This window comes from Gallinula chloropus (assembly GCF_964237585.1).
Source record: "Gallinula chloropus genome assembly, chromosome: 13".
Lineage (NCBI taxonomy): Eukaryota > Metazoa > Chordata > Aves > Gruiformes > Rallidae > Gallinula > Gallinula chloropus.
In genome coordinates, this window is record NC_140098.1 from 20,780,602 (window position 1) to 20,801,756 (window position 21,155).

Genomic DNA, 21,155 nt, shown 5'->3' on the forward strand with positions numbered 1-21,155 from the left:
AGATCTGTGTGGGCTGCCTGCCCTAGTTTGTTGTCTTCTCCCCTGCTTCTAACTCTGCAGTGAGAGTCTGTCCTCATTCCACATGTAAATAGACCCCCGGGGCTGGGCTGTTGCATTGTGTGAGCACCTCTGGCTGGCTCGAAGGGAACTGAGAGGATGATCAGGGGTGGTTTGCTTCCAAAAATCAGGCCCCAAAGGTTTGCTGCTTCGGGGAACACCACGTGCTTACAGACATTCAGGTTAGCAGGAATGACTGGGAACTGGAGCATCTTGGTGGTGTGTGGTAGCTTCCCAGCTCAGAGTGTATCTCTGGGAGTGGTTGTCATCTGTGAGAGAAGGTAAGAGGCCTCTGAGAGCTGATGGATTCGTTCTTCTCTGAAAGTGGTGGCAGATCCTCCTCAGTTCTAGTCAAAGATCCTGCTAGTCCTTTTCTAGGGTCTTTGTTTTCTTCCCTTAAAAAGAAAGAAGGAAAAAAAAAAAAAAGCTGTGAAAGTCTTTTATTGAAGCCTCGTGCTGAGGCTCTGTAGGGAACCTACTGCTGAGAAATCCAAGTCGAACTGTGCCCTCAGCTGAGAGATGTGTGATACCGACTCGGCATCCCGGGGTCGGGTATTTAGGTCTGTGTGTGGGTGAAGTGTACTGGAGTGGGTGGTTTTAGCATTCAGGAAAAGATTGGAGAGTCTCCTCAGGTTTCTTTTCCAAGAGACTTGGTTTATTCATTGCAAATAAAGGGCTATTTTTTTTCCCCCTGGCTTTTTTTTTCCTCTTTTTTTTTTTTACATGGAAAGGCTTAATTCTGTCTGATTTCAGCAGCAATGTTGTAAGAGTGGGAACTTTCTCCATTGTATGGAAATTTGATGACTCAAGCGAGGCGCTGCTGCTTTTAAAGAATTCCTTTAGACCTAAGCTGTAGTACTCCTTGTCCAAATAAATGCAGATTCCTGCCAAAATTCCTACAGATAGGCCTCAGGTCCCCCAGGATTTTTCACTAGCTGCCTTCCTCTCCTGTATTTGACCCTCCCTAGTTGTGTGGCATTCCTGTTTAAGGAGGCTTTGTCTCACTTGCATCACTGAGCTCCCTGTCTTGAGAGATGTATCGAGGCTCAAGGTCAGATTTTCCGTATAGTTCCCTTCTGTTTCACCCCAAATTTAAGCTCTGCATTTCAACACTGCAATGATGGGAGAGAAATCTCTGGACAAGCAGCCAGAGGAGCCCTTCCCTCAAAGATAAGATGTGCTTGCGAGTGCCTCTTGCAGCCAGAGCGATAACCGTGCTCTGTGCTTGATCTGCTCCGGCTCAGAGGCCGAGCCCCTTCCGCGAGGCTGCTTGGCGCTGCGACGTCCAGTGCTCTGGCTGCGTTTCCTTCCTGTGGCAGCACGAGTGTGACCTTGGGTAACTTCTGTTTCAGAACCAAGAGGACAGCACGTCCAGCAATCCCTACGCTTTGTCAAACTCCGTAACACCCCCCTTGCCCACGTTCGCCCGCGTCTCCAATGCCTATGGCTCCTACCAGGACTCTAACATCCCATTTCCACGGACCTCTGGAGCCAGGTTCTGTGGTGCAGGTCAGCCCCATCGCTGATACGTTACGCAGCTACCCAGGGAATGCTCCTCTTAATAATGTCTTGGGGAACGCTTGCTGAGCCTTTGGTCACTGCCTGCCATGAGTGAAAAGTGGTGTTAAAGAAGCGATGTTGTGATAAATGTATAGAAAATGAGACTGGTTAGTGTCTGTTTGTGGTTGGTGTTGCATGTGGGGGTTTAGGATTTGGAAATCCAGGACTGGTTGAGGCTTGTGATGTGCCAGAGGCATTCTCAGACCCCTCTGTTACAGAAGACTGGGGATAGCTCTTTTCCTCACTTCATTCTCTCCTACCAGCATCTAAACTGCTGGGCATAGTCTGATACTCAGTCTTCACAAAATTCCTGTGATTTGGGGTTGAACTTACCCCTTACTGAAGTTGTATTCTTGTTACTAACCATCTCTCTCTCATTCTGGACCCTTTCTGTTGTCCAAAATAGATTTTTCCAAGGTCGTTGGGGGAACTTCTCCTAAATGGGAGATATGGAGTACAGTCAGGTCCAGGTTTCCAGGACAGTGTGCGGTGCAAAGAGCATCCCTAAAAAACAGGTTCAGGTCTGAGGAAGAGCTCTTAAGTTTCACTGAACTGTTTCAGATGCAAGCATGCTTCCTCCAGACCTGAGCATGTCCCAGTTCAAGCGTGTTTCAGAAGCTGCCTTCAGTCCAGGCCTCACCGAGTTCCCAGCAGGAGTAAGAGGGAGTAGCATTGCATGGAATAGGCTCAGTGACGCCCTGCTAAGTCCTGACGCTCTTGTGAGAACGGGTGGCTTGAAGACGCTTAAAATGCTGTAACTGATGGGGTAAGGCTTGTGAGGGAGCACTTTGGAGCTGGCTTCAGGTGGCTGGGGGTTTCCTTGCCAGGAGGAGAGCCATACGAGCCGCGGTGGTTTCTCTGGGTAGACAGACATCACCTCGCTCGCCTCTGCGGTGTCAGAGCTTGACGAGTTCTGGTGAAGGGTTAGGACACGAGTGTGTTGCTGGTTTTCTTTTCCTGTCTTTTCTCTAACATGTGTAAGCCACCTGAGAAGGTGCTTTTAAGATAATCATCTCAAAACCTACTCTGGAATGGCTTTGCAGGGGTGGATTTGGGTTGAGGAAACTTGGTTGTCTGCTTGCAGTTGAAAAGCGCTTGGAGTAGTGGATAGACACCCAGGCCCTTGACTCTTGAGACCTTCAGTGACCAGGTTTCCCCGTGTAAGCCACCCCTGAGTAATCTACTCCTTGTTGCCATGATCTTTATGCCATGTCCTGTCTCCTCAGGGTACTTGGTGTATTTCACGAGACCCATGACCATGCACCGTGCAGTGTCCCCAACGGAGCCCACACCCAGGTGAGCACCCTGCCTTGCTTTTGGAGCATGCTGCTGTCACAGCAGAGGGGGAAGGCAGGAGAATACCATGGCTGCTTGGTGGGTGTAAGCTCCCTAAAGTGTGTTCCCTTGTGTCTAGGTCCCTCTCAGCATTGTCAGCGTACCACAGCGGCCTCATTACTCCAATGAAGATCCGCACAGAGACTCCGGGCAATCTACGCTTGTACAGTGGGAGTCCGACACGCAGCGAGAAGGAGCAGGTCTCCATTAGCTCCTTCTACTACAAAGAGAGGGTAAGTACTAGGCCACAAAGTCTTTCCTAACCCTTCAGTTTAGAGTGATCTGTGTAGAGCTGTGAGCATTGCTAGTAACAGAAGCTTCGTATTCCTCTCGAAGGCGTCTTTTCACAGGCAGCTCTGTAAAAATGGATTTATCTCCTATGAGTAACTTCTTCACTGATCCTCTCTTACTTTGCTATCTCTCTACATGGACTATCACGCCTTCCTCCAGTGTGTTACGCTGTCTCCCTTAGCATTATGTGGGGTTAAAACCTCACACTTAGGAAGGTGTGGTCTCCAGATCAGTACATGTAGGCAGCTCTGCTTTTCCCTGCACTCCCTGATGAATATGGACTGCAAAGGGTTGTGGCTCTCTGCAGCTTACTGACAGCCTTGCCAGGATTATGGGTTATACTTGGGGTATTTCTTGTTACAGGTATCTCTTTCAGGGACGTGTGCCCCTTGGGACTTCCTTTTTAAACAAAAATCATTCCTACACGACTCTCCACATACTTCTGGTTTAGGTGTAGGTCTTGCTGTCGTTGCAAGGCTTTGAGGGAGAGTGGGACTGTTTTCTTCTGGGACCTGTTGGTAATTGTAGGGTGGCCATAGGGTAGTTCTGAAGTAGCTGAGGGCCTGACATCCCCGGAGCAGATCCCGTAGGAAGAATTTGACTCAGAAACAAACTCTGTGGTGCTTCAGCAGGGGGTGAAGGGATTTGCAAAGATACTGTAAGTTTCCAAGAGCCTTGAGAATTCAGAGCATTGGAGTGGTTTGCCCACTGTCTGAGCCTTGAGCTCTCATCCTTCCTGAGAAATAAGAGGTCTGAATTTTCCAGCTGTCCTGGATGTGAGAGCTGACCCCTCTGGGACTGTTCCCCGCTTACGTGATGCGAGCTAGTCATGCCACTGACCAGCCATGGGGAGAGCCCCTCTCCCCATTGCAAGCTTTGCCTCCACACAGACCCCAGAAGACTCTGAGTCCCCATTCTGCGTTGTTCCCCCTCCTCAACTTCTTTTTGATGAGAAGAAAAAGTGGTGCCACCTGGTGCAAGGATTACAAGCTGTTCTAGTCTTCGCAGGGGAGTTTATTTAAAGAGCTACCTCTGTCCTCCGCAGCGTGCTCGTCTCTGACACGCAGCTCTCAGATATGACAGACAGGGCTAAAAATAACATGTGGCAGCAGCTTGGTTGCAATTTCCTGTGACCTGTCTCCCCAGCCCTTATATTGATGGTGACAAGATTTGGGTTGGGGTGGGGGGAAAGTCAAGAGAACAAAGCGTGTGTGCAAGCCATGTCTGCTGAAAGGCAGGGGAAGTTCCTGCCGTCCCCTTCCCCTGCCAAGTGATCTCCTTGCACACTGGTTTGGGTGAATTGTAAGGGCCCTGGCAGGGAGCAAGCTTGAATGTTCTTGTAGATGAAATAGTTAAAAAAAAAACCCAAATCCCTGCTATTTCCAGTCAGCAAAGGTTTTCCCATTCTCCAGGAGTTGATGGGCTGTGTTAGATCAGCACTGTGTGTTTTTATGTTGTTTCATGGTGAGGATTTTAAAAAGCCCAGGCGCTTGAGTCCTGTTAGGTCCTTGCTCTGAAACTCAGGGTTTGTATTTGCATTAAATAAACCCTGAAATCTTCTGTGTTACATTCTCATGTTGTACAATATGAGCCCTGAACCTGAATGAGTGATAACCAGGTACTTAAATCCCACGTAGCAATGACTGGCATTGCTACCATTCCCAAAGAAATGGGATTGCCCACTGCTGGACAAGGAACACGTCATGTTCCCATAAGGCAGGGGAGCTGCTGAACCCAGCAGAGGTCTCCTTAGTGAGCAATCTGGCACTGGGATGTTCTGTGCTCATTTAAATGTGTGTATGTATGTATACACACACACACACACACACATATATCTTTCTCACTTTTTATTCACATGTGCACACTCCTCCTTTCTTCCTCCATCTTCACTCCTCAAAAAAGCCCCCCACTAACCAATAGTAGTCAGCAGAAGGGAAAAGCTGTATCCCTTCCATAGTGATACCCTCAGTGTTTCAAACTGGGATGTCCCTTGAAGAAGGAGCCATGGCTGTGTTTTCCTCCCCACTCCCAGTTAGAGGGTCGTGCCAGTGGGGTCCTGGGGATGGCTCAGCCCAGCCGTACTGGTGACTGCAGAGTCCTTGCACTTCCCGTTGGGGAACTTGGCAGGCCTTGGGACCTGCTGCTTCACAGGACTTTGCTTGGTGCCCCCCTGGTTGCAGCCCTCTCCAGCTTGCCAAGTGCGGGCTGGCAGCAATGATGCCCACAGCAGAGCAGGCTGTGGGCTTCTCCACTACAGCAAACTTCCTTCTGCTAATCCTTTTCTCCTTCTCTCATGAGACCTGGTGGAGAAACACGCAGTGCAAGGCTGCAGTCTCCTCCCCCTTCTCCTGTGGGGCCCTGCAGCCAGCCTCACCCCTCCAAACCCCATCTTCAGGGCTCTCCAGCAGGAAGCAAACCTCAAGTACATTGCCCACGACACAAATAACCCAGTTCTTCCCCTTTTTCTTGTGTTAACTCCTACAGAACTGTAACAGAAGGTGTTTAGTTTTTCAAGTGAGCGCATGGTAATGCACTTCGAGAGATTCACTTCTTATCACTGTAATACTGTGCTGAGAATGACATGTCTGCAATGAAAGCCTACTTTGGAGCTATCCTGCTTAGTCAGTCAGTGAATTGGGTTGCTCACTCATCCTGAATGAGTTCCTCAACCCGTAATGGGGATTTCCTGCCAAGTAGCAGGGTCTCTGCGTCCCTTACAATATCCTGGCACGTGGCTTTTACTGTTTGAAATGAAGGGGAACAGTTAGAGCAGCTTCTGGTGAGTGAAGTCCTGGAGGATGCTGGATGTTCAAGGGATGTCTGAGTAAGCAGGAGCGTTTCTGTGCTGAGGCACTGGGCAGCTCTGTTAAAAACAATGCACTTTGCACTTAGCTGCCTTCCTCTTCAGCCAGGAGGAGGAAGCTCGTTCTAGTGGAGCACCAGGGTGTTGTCTTTCACTCTGGTGCCGATTCACAGTACGAACGAGGTCGCACCACCACAGTAACACAACTCCAAGTGGAAGGCTTCATTCCACTTCATGGTTGCTTGAAGCCCTCCCACAGAGGCTGGCACGGGGCGCAGACACAGCAGCCCTCTCCCTGCCAGGCTGTGGGTAAAGTTGTGTAGTACAACTGTGTGTGGCTGTGGTGGGGAGGGGGGGGTCTTGTTTTGTGAGTGTTGGTTGTGTAACAGGACCTTTGGGGACGGTATCTTTTACTCTGCTGGTTCAGGGCACGTTTCATTTCAGTTTATTTACCTTTGTCTTTTAATTTTCTTGGTGTCTTTCTTCCCTTTTTCCTGGGTATAACCTTTTCACATACAGATGTCTCCTCGCTCTGCCCGGCGACGTTGGTCCATACAAGCAATTAACGACTTCCCGGTACTGTGCGCTGTGCTAATACTGTCCTTGATATAACCCTGTCTTCTGCCCAAGGGCCCAAGAATAAAATGCCACCTGCCTGCCTTTGAGTAACCTGCACAGAGGTGGGGAACTTGCGCTCCACACAGGGCTTTAGTAAGGCTGAGCGCACGTGGAAGCAGACGGGAGCAGACTCTAGCTTGAAGGGTACAAATACTGAGCTCCAACATGCCTGTTGTACCTGGCCTCACAGTTGGGAAAGGATGCCGGGGGGAATTTGCAGTGTTAAGGAAGGAGCAGCCTGTAAGGAGCAGAGTGTGCACTGCAGAGGAGCTGGATGATCATTGTGCATTGTCAAGGAACTGATGAGACTCGTGCTAGACAGGAAAAAGACATGCTGGGGAGGGAGGATCACAGAATCCCGGAATTGTAGGGATTGGAAGGGACCTTCAGAGCTCATTGAGTCCAAAATCCCTGCCAAAGCAGGGTCCCTAGGACAGGCCACACAGGTTGGTGTCCAGATGGGTCTGGAATATCTCCAGAGAAGGAGACTCCACACCCCCTGGGCAGCCTGTCCCAGGGCTCCCTCACCCACACTGGGAAGTTCCCCATATTGGTGTGGAACTTCCTGTGCTCCATCGCTTAAGAGCTGTGGAGGAAACCAACTGGCTTTGTGGCTGACCTGTCATCTCATTAAAAAGAGCTGCCTGTTCTCAGTGCAGGGCACTGTAAAGCCTTCTTTCCTGGAGCAATAAGTAGAATTTCTCCTTAATTTGTTATCTTTACCCATGGATTTGCACCACTCTCCATTCAGCTTGAGTGGTTGCGGTTCCAGCCACGTTCCAGCTCCCTCCTCCCAGCACCTGCCCTTCCATGACTGCTTTGACAGTCTTTTTCCATTAGTCAGGTCCACACGTCCCTCCATCTTGAACCTTAACAATAGCAGCATTGCTCAAGCTGTGCTGTAAATTTGGGCAATTAACTATCTCATCCCTCATCTGCTGAGCACAGGCAAAAGCTTAGGAAACTCCATTTCAATTCAGAGATGATCTTGTTAGGTCCAGTTTTACTTAATGCCTGTGTGAACAACTGCTTTTTCACAGCTTCAGGTCCTTCGTTAAGACAGCGGGGGAAGAAAACAGAATCCTGTGACACCTAATTTAACTTGGTGTAAGAGGATCAGGGCTTCCTAATTACAACAGCTCTTAAGACTACATGGCAAATAATAGCTGAAAGGAACCAGAAGTAATTTACTTGAGTCCATCAAAGCTTTTTGCAAAGAGCTAATAAAGAAATGAAGTTCTGCCTCAGATCAGGAACAGACTGAAAGCACCAAAACTGAGCAAGGAACTCACCAGCTTGGAAGGAAGAGCAGGTAGTGATGTGATGAAGGTGTAATTTTGTGTCGTGTATACTTAAAAATGATAGCTGGATAGTCCAAGCCTTGCAGGGCTGGTTGTGTTTGTGGGGAACCTTTGGAAGAGGCTAATCACACCCTCTGACATGGGCAGTGGTGCCCAAGGCGAAGACGCTGGCCTGCACCAAGAGAGGTGTGGATTATTTATGTGGACCTTCCAGCTTTCCAGCTTTTTTCTTCCAGCCTTCCTGCTGGAAGAAGAGCTTGGTGCTGCTCAGGGTGCTTGGGGAAGCAAGAGCTCAGCAAGTCCAGAAGAAGGAATAATTCCTCCTCCTTTCTAGGTAGTGACTCCCTTTACTTCAGAAATGCCTGTGCTGCAGGGCAAGGGCCAGGTATTAATTGATGGAAGCTGTAAGGAGATATTCCTGCTGTGGGGCACTCGATTTGGATTCAGCTTTCTTAGCCCCATGTGGAAGTTGCCTGGTACTGTGGGCGATGCTGGAAATAATACATGTGGATTCATTGGAAGAGGAAGATCCAGGCAGAGTTGTGTGACCTGCGTGGAGGAGTTTCTCCATAGACAGTTGTTTGGAAGAGAGGAGCGTTGCTTTCTGCAGGGAGGCAGCAAGCTTTATGTTTCATTCCCCCCCCCAAAAAAAAAGTAAAATACTGGGAGCAGCTTGGAGCCTGACTTGGAGCAGGTTTAACTCTTCATCTTGTAAATGCCTTGTTGCAGCTTAATCCTCGGCATCGAGCCTGTTCCCTTCTGGCCGCAGCCCTGCCCTTTGCCCTACTAACACCAGTTTAGACCACGAACCCTGAAATTTTGCATATGCTTATGTGAAAGAGGCTCTTCACATTTCATGATGTTACTCAGGGGACTGCCTGCCTCAGCAGGATCCAAAGACACCCCCCACACACACCCCACACCCCCCCCCCCAAACTGTTCAGCATCCTTTCCGCGCAGGCATGCAGCATTTTGTTACTACTTCTGCTGAGTGTGCAGCGATGACGGTGGTTGCTACGAAGCAGTTGGTGGCTTATTCTTGGGCTATCTGTTTCTACATGTAACCCATTTACTGCCATCCTTATCACCTCGGATTGCAGCAAATTACAGCCCTGGGTTTGGTAGTGCAGGTGCGGGCTGGGCTGGCTTTTTTAGTCATTATTCAGTGCTGTTCCCCGCTGTCACCTCCAACCCCATGACTGTCATCAACGCTCTGGTTTCTTTCCTCCTGGTGCTCTGAGGGACTGATGAGCCTTAATTTGTTAGCGCTGTAGCTATTTTCTTTCTTTCCTTCCCCTCCTTAAACCCTCAGGAGCAGCTGGGTAGACATAGTTCTCCTTGGCATGGATTGTAGACGGCAGAAAGAGCTAGAAATGGGGCGGGGACATGGACACACACAACACGGCGCAGTGCAGATGCCCAGTGTCTTTGACCTTCAGCTGTCAGTAGTTAGCTTGCTGCATGGATGTTGATTCCTGCTTCAGCTCCAACTGTTACGTTCCCTGCTCCCCCTTGTGACCTGTGCTCCATCCCCTAGGAAGAGATGTGTGTTCTGTTCTACCCTTGTGCTTGTGAGCCTTGGTGACACCTTTCCATAATGCCATAGTGGCAGATTCTGGGAGAAGAGGGGAGAGAGAAGGCAGAGAGGAAGCTTGTGGTGGACCTGGACCAGGCAGAGCCGAGCTACAGGTCTCCTCCCCTCTATAATCCCTATTAAAACTGCTTAAATGCTGCCTGGTGGAGAGCTGCTCCTGTAATTAGCACCAGCAATTATTTGTCTCAAAGTAGAGCTTCTGCTGTCAGTGGTGATGAGCTTTACCTCATCCATGATGGTTCCTATGCTTCTGATCGCATGGGTTTAAGGGGTTTAACGCTTTGTTGCTGTAGGTGAGGCAAACCTGAACTGCAAAAAGAACCCCCCCAAAAAAAACCCCAGATGTTTTTAACATGATGCTGCCTGCAGCTTTAGGGTTTTCTTCTGTGGCAGCTCAAGGGGCAGGAAGTGGTGGTCAGGGAAGTGTCGTACTGGCAGGACCCGTGGCCATCAGCTGACACTGCTCCAGGAGCTGCACCAGTAAAGAATTAGGGCGTCCTTTTTGGCCAGCAAATAGTGGTAAGAGGAAGAGAACAGGATGATTTTGTCACGAGTCCAAATTTTCAGGGGGTTCTGATAACATTTTGTGTCCGCATTTGTCTGGTGATGCGCTGGACCGCAGGGGTGAAACCATTCGTGGGATCTTTTTTCCATTCTCATCCTCATTTGTTGTTGTGCTCCTCGAAAAACCAAGTGACTGAGTTCCCTGTGGAAAGTGGTGTGTGTTGTCCGTGTTTCCAGTCCTTGCCATGCCTGTTGGGAGGCTTCTTCAGTCCGCTCTTGCAGGGGGCAGGAGCAGGTTGAGTCTGTTCCCAGTGATGGTGCAGTGAACCTGCCTGGCTCAGAGGGACCTCTCCATGGGGGAGTCTGGCTTTATGGGTGATTGAGAGATGGCCAGTCACTCTCCAAATTACCTGCCAAGCTCTGGAAACCTGTGGTGATGGACCTGCAGAACGTGGTTCTGCAAGCCAGGGTGCAGATTACCTGCTCAGACACAGCAGAAATAATCCCTTTTGGTGGGACAATATTGTGAGAAGCCTGGTAACCCTTCCAGGCCGGTACCTGTGCTCTTGCCCTGATGGGGCATCAGCATGCTGGGGCCTCCCAAGCTTTGCCTAAGTATTGGTTTTGGCAGTGTCAGCAGCTCCTTGCTGTACATAGGAGAGAGCATTTGGATGCCCTGATGAGGAATGAAGTCCAGATGCCCCACTATTGTTTGGGAACCTTGTGATAGAGCCTGCATCCTTCAGTATGGAAAGAGGAACTGCAGTTTTAGGAAGAGGGATAGCCTGCCCGGAGCCCAGCCACCTTGGCTAGGAGCTGACGGACCAAAGGGAGTTTGGACTCCAACCCAACCACCTTCTCACCATCTTCCACAGCATAGTGCTCCTCAGCTTCAGAGGGATGTAGCTGGTAAATACCACAGGCAGGTTCTGTGTGGATGAATTAGGGACTTGATGGACGTGGCAGAGAACAGAATTAGGCTCTGGCCAGCCGGCTTTTCCATGGTGCTGAGTGCTGGCAGCCCTGTTTGGCACCTCTGGGTGCATGCACACCCCACTCCTCTTTATTCTGGGGAGCTGGTGATGCTCTGTCATCCTTGGAAATATCCACCTTTGCCTCCTTGATGTCTGAACCATCTTCTTCACTTTCCATCCAGCCTGAGCTTGAGCCTCAGATCACCCAGTGCCCAGAGTGACTTCAGAGGCATGTCCTTATTGCTGCCCATGGCATGTGCTAGCAGTGTGCTCAGCACAGCAAGGTCTCCTCAGCATGTTGGGCCAGGCAGGCAGTGAAGGAGGAATTCATTAAGGTTTTAGGGTTGATGTGGGGTTTTTTACGGGCATTTTTGCCTGTGATCATGCTCTCTGGGTTAATGGTCTCGCAGACAAAGGCAGCTCCACACCAAGCCAGCCTGACACCCGCAGTAGAGGTGATCCAGCTTGCAGGTCTGAGTCCTGCCCTTGCTGCAGGAGCCTGCTCTTGAGGAGCACCACGTTGCTCCTCAGAGGGGTGCAGGAAGCCCACTGCAAGTGCCACAGGAGACCCTTCATAACTAAGTACGACCAGGAGACGCTTCTCTGTAGGACCATCGGCTCTGTGTGTCGGTGAGGGAACACACCACAGGGGAGCAGCATTGCAAAGCATCCTTCCCTGCGCTTAGGAGCCCTGCCAGCAGCCAGCGCTTCCCTCCGCACAGCTCCAGTGCCTTCTCCCAGTCCTGCTGCCCAACACTGGCATCCCTCCTGGAGTGAGGAGCTGGAAGAGGCCAGGATACCAGCCAAATACTCTACGGTGTTTCGTGCAGCCGAGGTGGCTTTATGCAGCTTGGCGTTGAGGTGGCCTCTGTGCCTTTCACGGGGAGTATTTGGGAATCTTGGCTTCTCTGTTTTGTTCCCTTGTGTTGCTCCCCCTCTTCTTTCTCCTGATGTCCTGAGCCAGCTGCACGTAGCTGTGAGCATGGTAGCTAAGGATCTTCTCTAGGAAAGCTTGGGCCCTGCGTTATCATCTGCCAGCTGTCTGTTTGAAGCTGGTAATAAAGCAGGAGGTGGGAGCCCTGTCCCAGGTCTATTCAAACATGGAAAGAAGAGACCAGAAGAGAAATTCTGGAGCTGTCAGCTTGCCCCAAAGCTAAGGGCAAGCAGAAGCTGCCTCCCATGTGTCTCGTGTGTTGATGTTGGCTAAAGTCCGCAGTGGTCTGTGTGCAGAGGGCTCCCAGACCCCTACTGAGAGCGATAATTGAAGTGTCCTCCTGCCAAACCTGTCCAGGTTTGCTTGGCATCCCGATGCTGATGTATTCTCTTACCAGCTTCCCCAGGGGAAACTCACAAAACCATTTTGAGTGAGTTTGACCTTAAGCTCGCTGCCTTGACCTGCTTTTCACTTCCCACAGATGGAGATGCTTGTTCTCCTGGGCATGTCATGGATGTTTTCCAGGGTAACGCAGAGCCTTCTGAAAGGCAGGTTTGGGTGCTGCTTGCGTTAGTCCTGACCCTAGTGCTTTGTTCCCTGGCCCAAGAAGCCCTCTGTCCTCCTCCCTGGTAACGCATTGCTGTTTCTTCTGCAGAAATCAAGGAGGTGGAAAAGCAAACGAGAGGGGACAGATGCCAACAACCGACCCATCAAAGCTGCCGGGAAAGTTATTATCCAGGATATTTCCTGCTTGCTGCCTGTCCACAAGCTGCTGGGGGAGCTCTACATGTGAGTAGGAGCTGGCATCCTTTCCTAAATGAGAGCAGCTGTCTTTGGTGTTGCTGTGCTTTAATCCTGACCTCAGCTGGCACATGTCTTTGAGTGTTTCCTTACCTTCTTCCTCTCTTCTTGCCCTGCTTCCTTTTTATTGTATCTCTTTGCCTGGGAGAGGCAGACTTGTCTTCTTATAAATCTGCAAAGCATGACAGAAGATGTTTGGGGTGTCATGCGTGGAGTTTGAGCCTGTACTCCAGCATCCTCACTGCAAATCAGGTTTCTGGGTTCAGGTTTTCATCAGGTTCAGGCTTTCATCATCAGCTAAAGACAGAAATTACCAGTACAGGCTCTCTGGCAGATCTCCTGTTAAAGTGAAGAACAGGCTGTTCCTCGGCAGTGTTACTGCTGTCTCCCTCCAGGTCAGTCAGAGCAGACCAACAGGCTGAGGGGTAACAGGACCCCATAACTGGTGGCACCAGCTTCTAGGGACAAGAATGAATCTTGAGATGTCCTGGCACAAGCTCGGTCCAGTACCTCCTTGGAAGCAGTGTTTCTTAGGATCGAGCCTAAGAAAGTTGTGGAGAGGTGGGTGATGGTCTTTTCAGCCAGAGGACAGGAGATGGGACATGGGGAAATGGCCTCAAGATGTGCCAGGGCAAGGTCAGATCAGATGTCAGGAAAAAGTTCTTCACTGAAAGAGTTGTTGAGATGTGGAACAGGCTGCCCAGGGAGGGGGCTGAGTCACCATCCCTGGGTGTGTTTAACAGACAGGTAGATGAGGTGCTCAGGGATATGGGTCAGCACAGGACAGGAACGGTTGGACTTGATGATCTTAAAGGTCTTTTCCAACCTTGTGATTCTGTGAAGCCCAGCTAGGTTGATGTGCAGTGTGTTAGTGAAGACGAATAGCAGGGAAGGATGGCAGTGATCCCTGATGAATAGAAAAGGAAAGGATGGGATCGTGGCCATGCTGATACTGGTCAAGAAGTCCTGAGCTACTCTCTGCTGCCAGCCCCTTTTCCCCCAGTCCCATCCCACCTTCAGAGGTAACATGCCAACCAGAGCTGAGCTATCATCTCCTTTCTGTTCTAGACTGAATGTGAACAATATCCAGGAGACCTGCCAGAAGAATGCTGCCTCCGCCTTGGCTGTGGGACGCAGGGACCTCGTACAGGTACGACACTGAATCAAACCTCTTCCTCAGCATGCCACACTACCCCCAGAACGATTTGTGTGGTCACCTTGATACCCAGACAGCTGCCTGGGTTCAGCAGAGACTCCAGCCAGTCTCTGGTTGGTGAACCAAGGCCTGAGGAACAGCTGCAGCCATGGCCTCTGCCTCACTGACTCTTGGCATCGTGCGATTCCTTCCCAGGGCTGCGAGCAAATTGGTTTGTGCCCGTTGCCAAGCTGAGTGAAGCACATCTTTCTGGGAATTCCTGCAGGCAAAGCAAGGACAGCAGCCTGCTTTTGAGTCAGCAAAGGGAGTAACTGTGCACACAGTTGCCTAGCTGCTGTCAGCATTTGGATCCGGGATTTTTTTGTCTTACATAATCATTCCCGTTGTTCAGCATTCGTCTGCGCCGGCACTGCCTGCTAACTGCAGCTGGCTTCTCCCCAGGAGAGCCTGAGCCAGCCCCAGAACGGGGCAGCCCACTTACCTGCAGCTAATGAAGGAGGAGAATGGCAATTGTGGCCCATCCTTTTCCATGCCATTGTCCATTTGACAGGGCTCGGGGTTGGGCTGGCGCTGCTGGAGGAGCCTGTGCCCCTCTCCTGAGCACGTGGCTCTTCCTAGTCCCAGGCAGGGACCATCAGGCATGCCTGATCCAAGCAGAAACAACCCCAAACCACTGTCTTGCTCCTTGGTGGGTTCTGGGAGCCCAGGAGAGCCGAAGGCAGGTCTAGCTTCCCTTCATCAATGCCTTATGTTGCTGTCTGGTTTGCCCACGTTGCACCAGCACTTGGGTGGAATAACTTCAGCAAGGTTTCTGTGACCCACCTCTGTTTCCAGCTTTGTTTTCCCTGTCTCATCAGACCCCAGCCTGTCTTGCAGCCTGCCTTGTTCCTAGCAGGCGCCATGGCTCGGCTTGCAGGGTCCATGTAAGTTGGGCTCTGGCATGGTGTGGGAAGCGGCACCGTTCCCATTTCCTTTCTGCGCTCTCCTGTGCTCAGCCCTGTCCTTGTTTCAGTTGCTCTCCTATTCCTTTCTCTCTGGTTTCCCAGTGAGCAGCTGTGGGGCTGCTGTTCCTGTCTGTCCTTTGTACATGGGCCACTTGTTTTGAAGTCACTTCTCCATGTGAATCATAGAATCATAGAATGGTCTGTGTTGGAAGGGACCCCAAGGATCAGAGAGCTCCAACCCCCTGCCACAGGCAGGGACACCAACCTCCAGGCCTGGATCTATTCAAGGTTGCCCAGGGCCCCATCCAACCTGGCCCTGAACACCCCCAGGGATGGGGTATCCACCACCTCTCTGGACAGCCCATTCCAGCCCCTCACCACTCTCTCTGTAAAGAACTTCCCCCAATATTTCATCTAACCCTTCCCTCCTTAACCTTCACTCCATCCCCCTTGTCCTTCCATTATCTACCCTTCTAAAAAGCTGATTCCTCTCATGGTTATAAGCTTCTCTCATGGACAGGAAGGCTGCAGTGAGGTTGCCCTGCAACCTTCTCTTTTCTAGGTTGAACAAGCCCAGCTCCCTCAGCCTCTTTTCCTAGGGAAGGTGCTCCAGCCCTCTAATCACCTTCGTGACCTCCTCTGACCCCTCTCCAGCAGTCACACATCTTCCTTGTACTGGGGCCCCAGCTCTGGACACAGGACTCCAGCTGGGGCCTCACGAGGGCAGAGCAGAGAGGGACAATCCCCTCCCTGTCCCTGCTGCCACCCCTCTCCTGATGGAGCCCAGGATCCCATTGCCCTTCAGAGCTGCAAGAGCCACTGCTGGCTCATGGAGAGTTTCACATCCACCATGACACCCAGGTCCTTCTCAGCAGGACTACTCTCAAGGAGCTGAATCCTCCCAGCACCATGCTCCTTTTCCTTTCCTGCTCTTTTTCTGTGCCAGACCTGGAGCTTTTGCTTTCCCTTGGAATGTTTGTAGTTGCACAGCAGAAAAACCAGTCCCATCTCAGAAGATGGAAAAGTTGGAGCTGTTTGCAGAGCAGAGGGTGATAAAGGAGGGAGGAGTTTCACTTGAAATTATTAAACTCTTGGTGTAGGACCTGGCAAACTGCTCATCTCTGTGCTGAGAGGAGCAGGGGTGTTCAGCAACCCTCACAGCTAACTGAAAAACACTTTTCCTACAAACCTGCCACCAGGCACCTCCAAACCCAAGGGCTGAATCAGACTGAAACCCTTTGGAGAAGATACTGATATGGTTGTCGAGCTACCCTGACAGGTCTGCTAGATTATAGGCTGTTCCTCAAAGTTTAACTCAAAGGTGGTGGGACAGGGAAAGCTTCAGCTCTGCGTTAGGCTCGATGTGGTATTTGTGACGCAGAGGCTGAAACTGCTCCCTGCTGCCAGGGGAGAGAAGAAAAAGCAAGCTGTGTTATTATCTGCAGTGAATTTGTCACACGCCTCTGCCCCAGGAGAGTGCTTATTACTAATTGTAGGCTTTGATGCTTTTCCTTCCTGTCTGCCAGGTTTGGTCACTGGCCATGGTAGCCACCGATCTCTGTCTCGGACCGAAGTCTGACCCAGATTTGGAGATACCTTGGGCGCAACATCCGTTTGGACGTCAATTACTGGAGTCCTTGTAGGTGTCTGGATGCCAGGGAGGGGTTGGGGAACGGTTGCCGAAGCAAAACCCTCCATAACTATGTACGTTGTAAGAGATCAGTTCAGACTTATTAGAGTAGTGCCACAGCTTGTATTTTTCACAGGGTCACAGAGTTGCAGGGGCTGGAAGGGACCTCCAGAGCTCATTGAGTCCAACCCCCTGCCAAAGCAGGGTCCCTAGGACAGGTCACACAGGTCGGCGTCCAGATGGGGCTGGAATCTCTCCAGAGAAGGAGACTCCACACCCCATGGGCAGCCTGTCCCAGGGCTCCCTCACCCTCACTGGGTAAAAGTTCTTCCTCATGTTGGTGCAGAACTCCCTGTGCTCCAACTTGAGGCCATCACCCCTTGTCCAGTCCCCACAGACACTGAGAAGAGACTGGCCATTTCCCCTGTGTCCCACACTTCAGCTATTGATAACCATTGATCAGATCCCCTCTCAGGCTTCTCTTCTCCAGGCTGGCCAGCCCCAGGTCACTCAGCCTTTCCTCACAGGGGAGATGCTCCAGGCCCTTTCACCTCTCTCAAGCCTGAGCTATGCCAAGGAGGGAAGCTGCAAGTCTGTTTGGCATGCAGGAGGTGCAGCGTTTGGCCCCCCATCCAGCACCCGGGTGGGTCTCTGGCTACTGCTGAGCGATAGGGTGGGTGCTGTCAGAGCTCTGCTTCCCAGCGTGCCCGCAGAGAGCCAATGGGATCCTGGGGTGCATCAGGAGGAGTGTGGCCAGCAGGTCACAGGAGGGGATCCTCCCCCTCTACTCGGCCCTGGTCAGGCCCCACCTGGAGTATTGTGTCCAGTTCTGGGCTCCCTGGTATAAAAAGGACAGGGATCTCCTGGAGAGAGTGCAGAGGAGGCTACGGAGATGATTAAGGTCCTGGAACATCTCCCCTGTGAGGGAAAGGGTGAGTGAGCTGGGACTGTTCAGCCTGGAGAAAAGAAGACTAAGGGGGCGACCTTATTAATGTTTATAAATATCTTAAGCATGGGATGCAGGGGGAAATGGGCAGCCCCTTTTCAGTGCTCTGTGGAGACAGGACATGGGGCGATGGCTTCAAGTTGGAGCACAGGGAGTTCTGTACCAACATGGGGAAGAACTTTTCCCCAGTGAGGCTGAGGGAGCCCTAGGACAGGCTGCCCAGGGGGTGTGGAGTCTCCTTCTCTGGAGAGATTCCAGCCCCATCTGGACACTGACCTGTGCAATATGAGCTGGGGAGCTGCTTTGACAGGGGGTTGGACCCGATGAGCTCTTGAGGTCACTTCCAACCCCTATGATTCTGTGATTCTTCCTCACTCTGAGTCTTCGTAGCCATCTGGAAAACCTGGAGTGGTGTTTTGCCTGGCAGGATGCTGGTGTGTAGAGGGCTTCATCAGGAAGGTGCTGTGGCTGGGGCCAAGTAATAGCTCTAGCTTTACGCCCAGCTAAAATTGCCTCTGAGGACACTGTTGCTGGAGCTGTACAAACTTGGGGTGATGGGGCCAGTGGGATTCACAGAGCTCTCACCTTTCTCCCACCTGTAAGGCCAGAGGAGTTTTCAGGAGGATGACTTTGCATCTCTAAGGTGTGTCGGGAAAGACACCCGCATCCTGCACGTGCCTCCTGTGGGCAGTAACGTGGCCCAAATGGGTTTATGCAACCGGCTTGGAATTAGCTGCCCCGGAGTCTGGGTGGTTTTGCCAGCCAGCTGTGCCTGGCCTCACGCTGCCTGTCCCTTTTGTTCCCCAGGCTGGCTCACTACTCGCAGCTCCACGATGTGCAGACCCTGGCCATGCTGTGCAGCGTGTTTGAAGCCCAGTCCAGGCTACAGGGGTGCCCAAACTCAGTTGGCCCCTTTCCTCAGCGTGCCTCCAACCTGGCCTCCCACAGCCGCTACGTACGACGGCCGTTTCTTTCCCCTTTGCCTTGCCAATCTTTTGAACATCTCTCCAGTAAATGACATGATTTCCTCTCCTTTCTCCTTCAACAGCCCAGCTTTACTTCCTCTGGCTCCTGTTCCAGCATGTCAGACCCTGGACTTGGCACTGGAGGCTGGAGCATAGGTATGGAGACCTGGGTAGTGAACAGAGGAGCCCCCTCCTACCTAGCCCAGGCTTCAGGTGGCTCCTGTGGTGGGCAAGGAAGGGAGTTAGTGCTGGCTGGAACTGCAGATGTGCTCCCCTGGGCTGCTCTCCGGGCTTTGGCCAAGGAAATGCGACTCATGGCTGGGAGTGAGCAGGGACTGCAGTAACCAGTGATCCCACAGTCCTGCATCACCTGCACACTGTCTGACTGGGCTTTGGGGAAACAGTTATGAACGCCTCAGAGGAGCAGAGCTGGGCCACTGGATCACGGGTTAACCCACAGCTCCCGCTCCGGCCTTGCCTGGCTGGGAGACGAGATTGCTGAACACATAACGAGGGTGGCCTCACAGTGTCATCGGCCAGCTAACCCCACGAGTTGCGGGGGGGTGGGAGGGAAGGAAACCCCCGTGCTGTGCTTTCTCCTAGCAATACGTGTGGCCTGGGGCAGCATCAGCCCTGTTAACACCACAGCGCTCTCTTTCTGGGGTGGTATTGAGGCATCGGTGACACGGGGAAAGTGGGGAATGGGTGATAACAGAGCTGGTGGTGTCTTGTCACTGTTACTACAGCCTTCTCCATGCCCCTGGGTGATGAGAGTCCACCCTTTTTAGGGAAGAGGAGCCAGGTCCCACCAGGGATAACATTCCTGTGCAGACTCCATGGGATCGATTCCCTGGACCCATTAAAGTGGAAAGCAACAGGGATCCCTCCGCGTTAGATTTCTCTGCCCAGTGATCCCCATTCCCATCCTGTCTCCGCTGGCGGGTGGGAGTTGGCACCAAGTTTCCCGAGGCAGGGTGGTGTTTGAAGGAATGTGTCTCAGAGAAAACCGGGGTGTGCAAAGTGGGGTCCTCCACATCTCCCTTCCCACCCCAGTTTTGGGGAGGCCGTGCCTCAATGACCTTTGTGTGCTTGCAGCAAACAAGGACCCCGAGCAGGCCTCCACTCCCTGGTGCGAGTCTTCTCCAGATGACTTCCGCTACGGAAACCTCACGTATCCTGATCCCCGGGAGCGGGAGAAAGACCAGCATGAGAAAAACAAGAGGTAGGTTGTAGCATTCCACAGCTCCTCACGCCCTTGAGTGTAGAGCAAGGGAACACCAGACCCGTTAGCACGCAGCGGCGGCTCGGCAACACGTGGGAAGCGCTCCCGATTGTCTTGCAGCCATGTGAGTTGGTTGCAGAGCCGTTGCTGGGATGAGGATTGAGCCAGAGCTGCTGGGAGTCTGTCGGGCGCGTGACGGTGCCGTTTGTTCCTCCAGGCTTCTGGATCCTGCCAACACGCAGCAATTTGATGACTTCAAGAAGTGCTATGGAGAAATCCTCTATCGCTGGGGCCTGCGGGAGAAGCGGGCCGAGGTGCTCAAGTTTGTTTCTTGTCCTCCGGATCCCCACAAAGGAATCGGTGAGCCCCTGCTCCGCTCTGCTCTGGGGGCTTGGGATCAGCACCAGGGAAGAGGAGTGTCCATCAGGATGCCCAGCGCTGGGCACTGGCAGCAAATGGATTTAGGCCCATTGTGGTTCTGGGTGGAGACAAGGCTTTTGCTGGTCGTGGTTCCGGGGCTTTGCAGACTACCAGCTCTCCGTCAAAGCCGGAATCCTCATGCTGCCACACGAGCGTTCAGCTGTCCATGCCAGTGGCTGCTCTTTATTCCCCATGGGCTGTCCTGACCTCCGATTCTGGGCTGAGGTGACCATGCAGTGCACGTGTAGACCCACAGGATCTCTGCCTGGGGGTGAGCAGCCCAGGAGTAGGAAGATAGAGAATTTCTCCCAAATATTTCCAGCGGGGTAGCTGCCTATTGCTGCCACTTGCAGACAGCTTCTGGCTTCCCAGGCCTGTGGGGAAAGGTGCCCATCCCAGGGAGGAGAGAAGCAGGTGAGGGATACCAGAGAGGCAGCGGTTGCTTGCTCAGCTCTTGTTGCTGTCTCACCTGGGACTGAAAACCGGTGGCTTCCACCACGGACACTGACGCCAGTACTGCTCATGTGTCGAGGGTACTTTGTGAGAAGCCTTAGTTACACTTGGCAGCGATGTGAGGTGGGTGAGACCAGTGGGAAGCCTCCTTCTCCACTCCCAGTGTCAGTGTGGCCTGAGTTAGGAACCCAACGCCCTTTCCCAGCCAAGAGCTATAGAGCCATTGGGAGAATCAGCCAGCCGGTTGCCCATGACGTTGCTCCTGTACGGAGACCAAACAGACCTCTGTTAGGATTCTCCCAGCCTGGAGAAGCCTGGAGGCGGGTGTCTTTGGGAGAGGGGGACGACAGTAGGTTTGCCTCTCACCAGCAGCACTAACCATCTTGGTCTCCTTTTCTCCCTTGGTGCCAGAGTTCGGCGTGTACTGCAGCCACTGCCGCAGCGAGGTGCGTGGCACCCAGTGCGCCATCTGCAAGGGCTTCACCTTCCAGTGCGCCATCTGCCACGTGGCCGTGCGGGGCTCCTCCAACTTCTGCCTCACCTGCGGCCACGGAGGCCACACCAGCCACATGATGGAGTGGTTCCGCACCCAGGAGGTGTGTCCCACGGGCTGCGGGTGCCACTGCCTGCTGGAGAGCACCTTCTGA

General features: G+C 52.2%; 1 protein-coding gene across 3 annotated transcripts in view; it reads left to right on the forward strand.

Annotated features, from left to right (window-relative positions):
• Positions 1 to 21,155, forward strand: part of WDR59 (WD repeat domain 59) — a gene marked incomplete at both ends in the record, with an annotated part of 48,172 nt that extends 27,017 nt beyond the window's left edge. Inside the window, 12 exons of one of the 3 annotated variants that reach the window (XM_084269927.1) lie at positions 1,410 to 1,566; positions 2,844 to 2,913; positions 3,032 to 3,185; positions 6,566 to 6,622; positions 12,627 to 12,760; positions 13,841 to 13,922; positions 16,399 to 16,511; positions 18,256 to 18,403; positions 18,497 to 18,586; positions 19,529 to 19,635; positions 19,853 to 19,995; positions 20,920 to 21,155. In XM_084269927.1, the coding sequence (XP_084126053.1) occupies positions 1,410 to 1,566; positions 2,844 to 2,913; positions 3,032 to 3,185; positions 6,566 to 6,622; positions 12,627 to 12,760; positions 13,841 to 13,922; positions 16,399 to 16,511; positions 18,256 to 18,403; positions 18,497 to 18,586; positions 19,529 to 19,635; positions 19,853 to 19,995; positions 20,920 to 21,155 (1,491 nt within the window). Of the gene's footprint in view, positions 1 to 1,409; positions 1,567 to 2,843; positions 2,914 to 3,031; positions 3,186 to 6,565; positions 6,623 to 12,626; positions 12,761 to 13,840; positions 13,923 to 16,398; positions 16,512 to 18,255; positions 18,404 to 18,496; positions 18,587 to 19,508; positions 19,636 to 19,852; positions 19,996 to 20,919 lie in introns of all 3 variants that reach the window. The other 2 variants (XM_084269925.1, XM_084269926.1) reach the window with 2 other exon arrangements.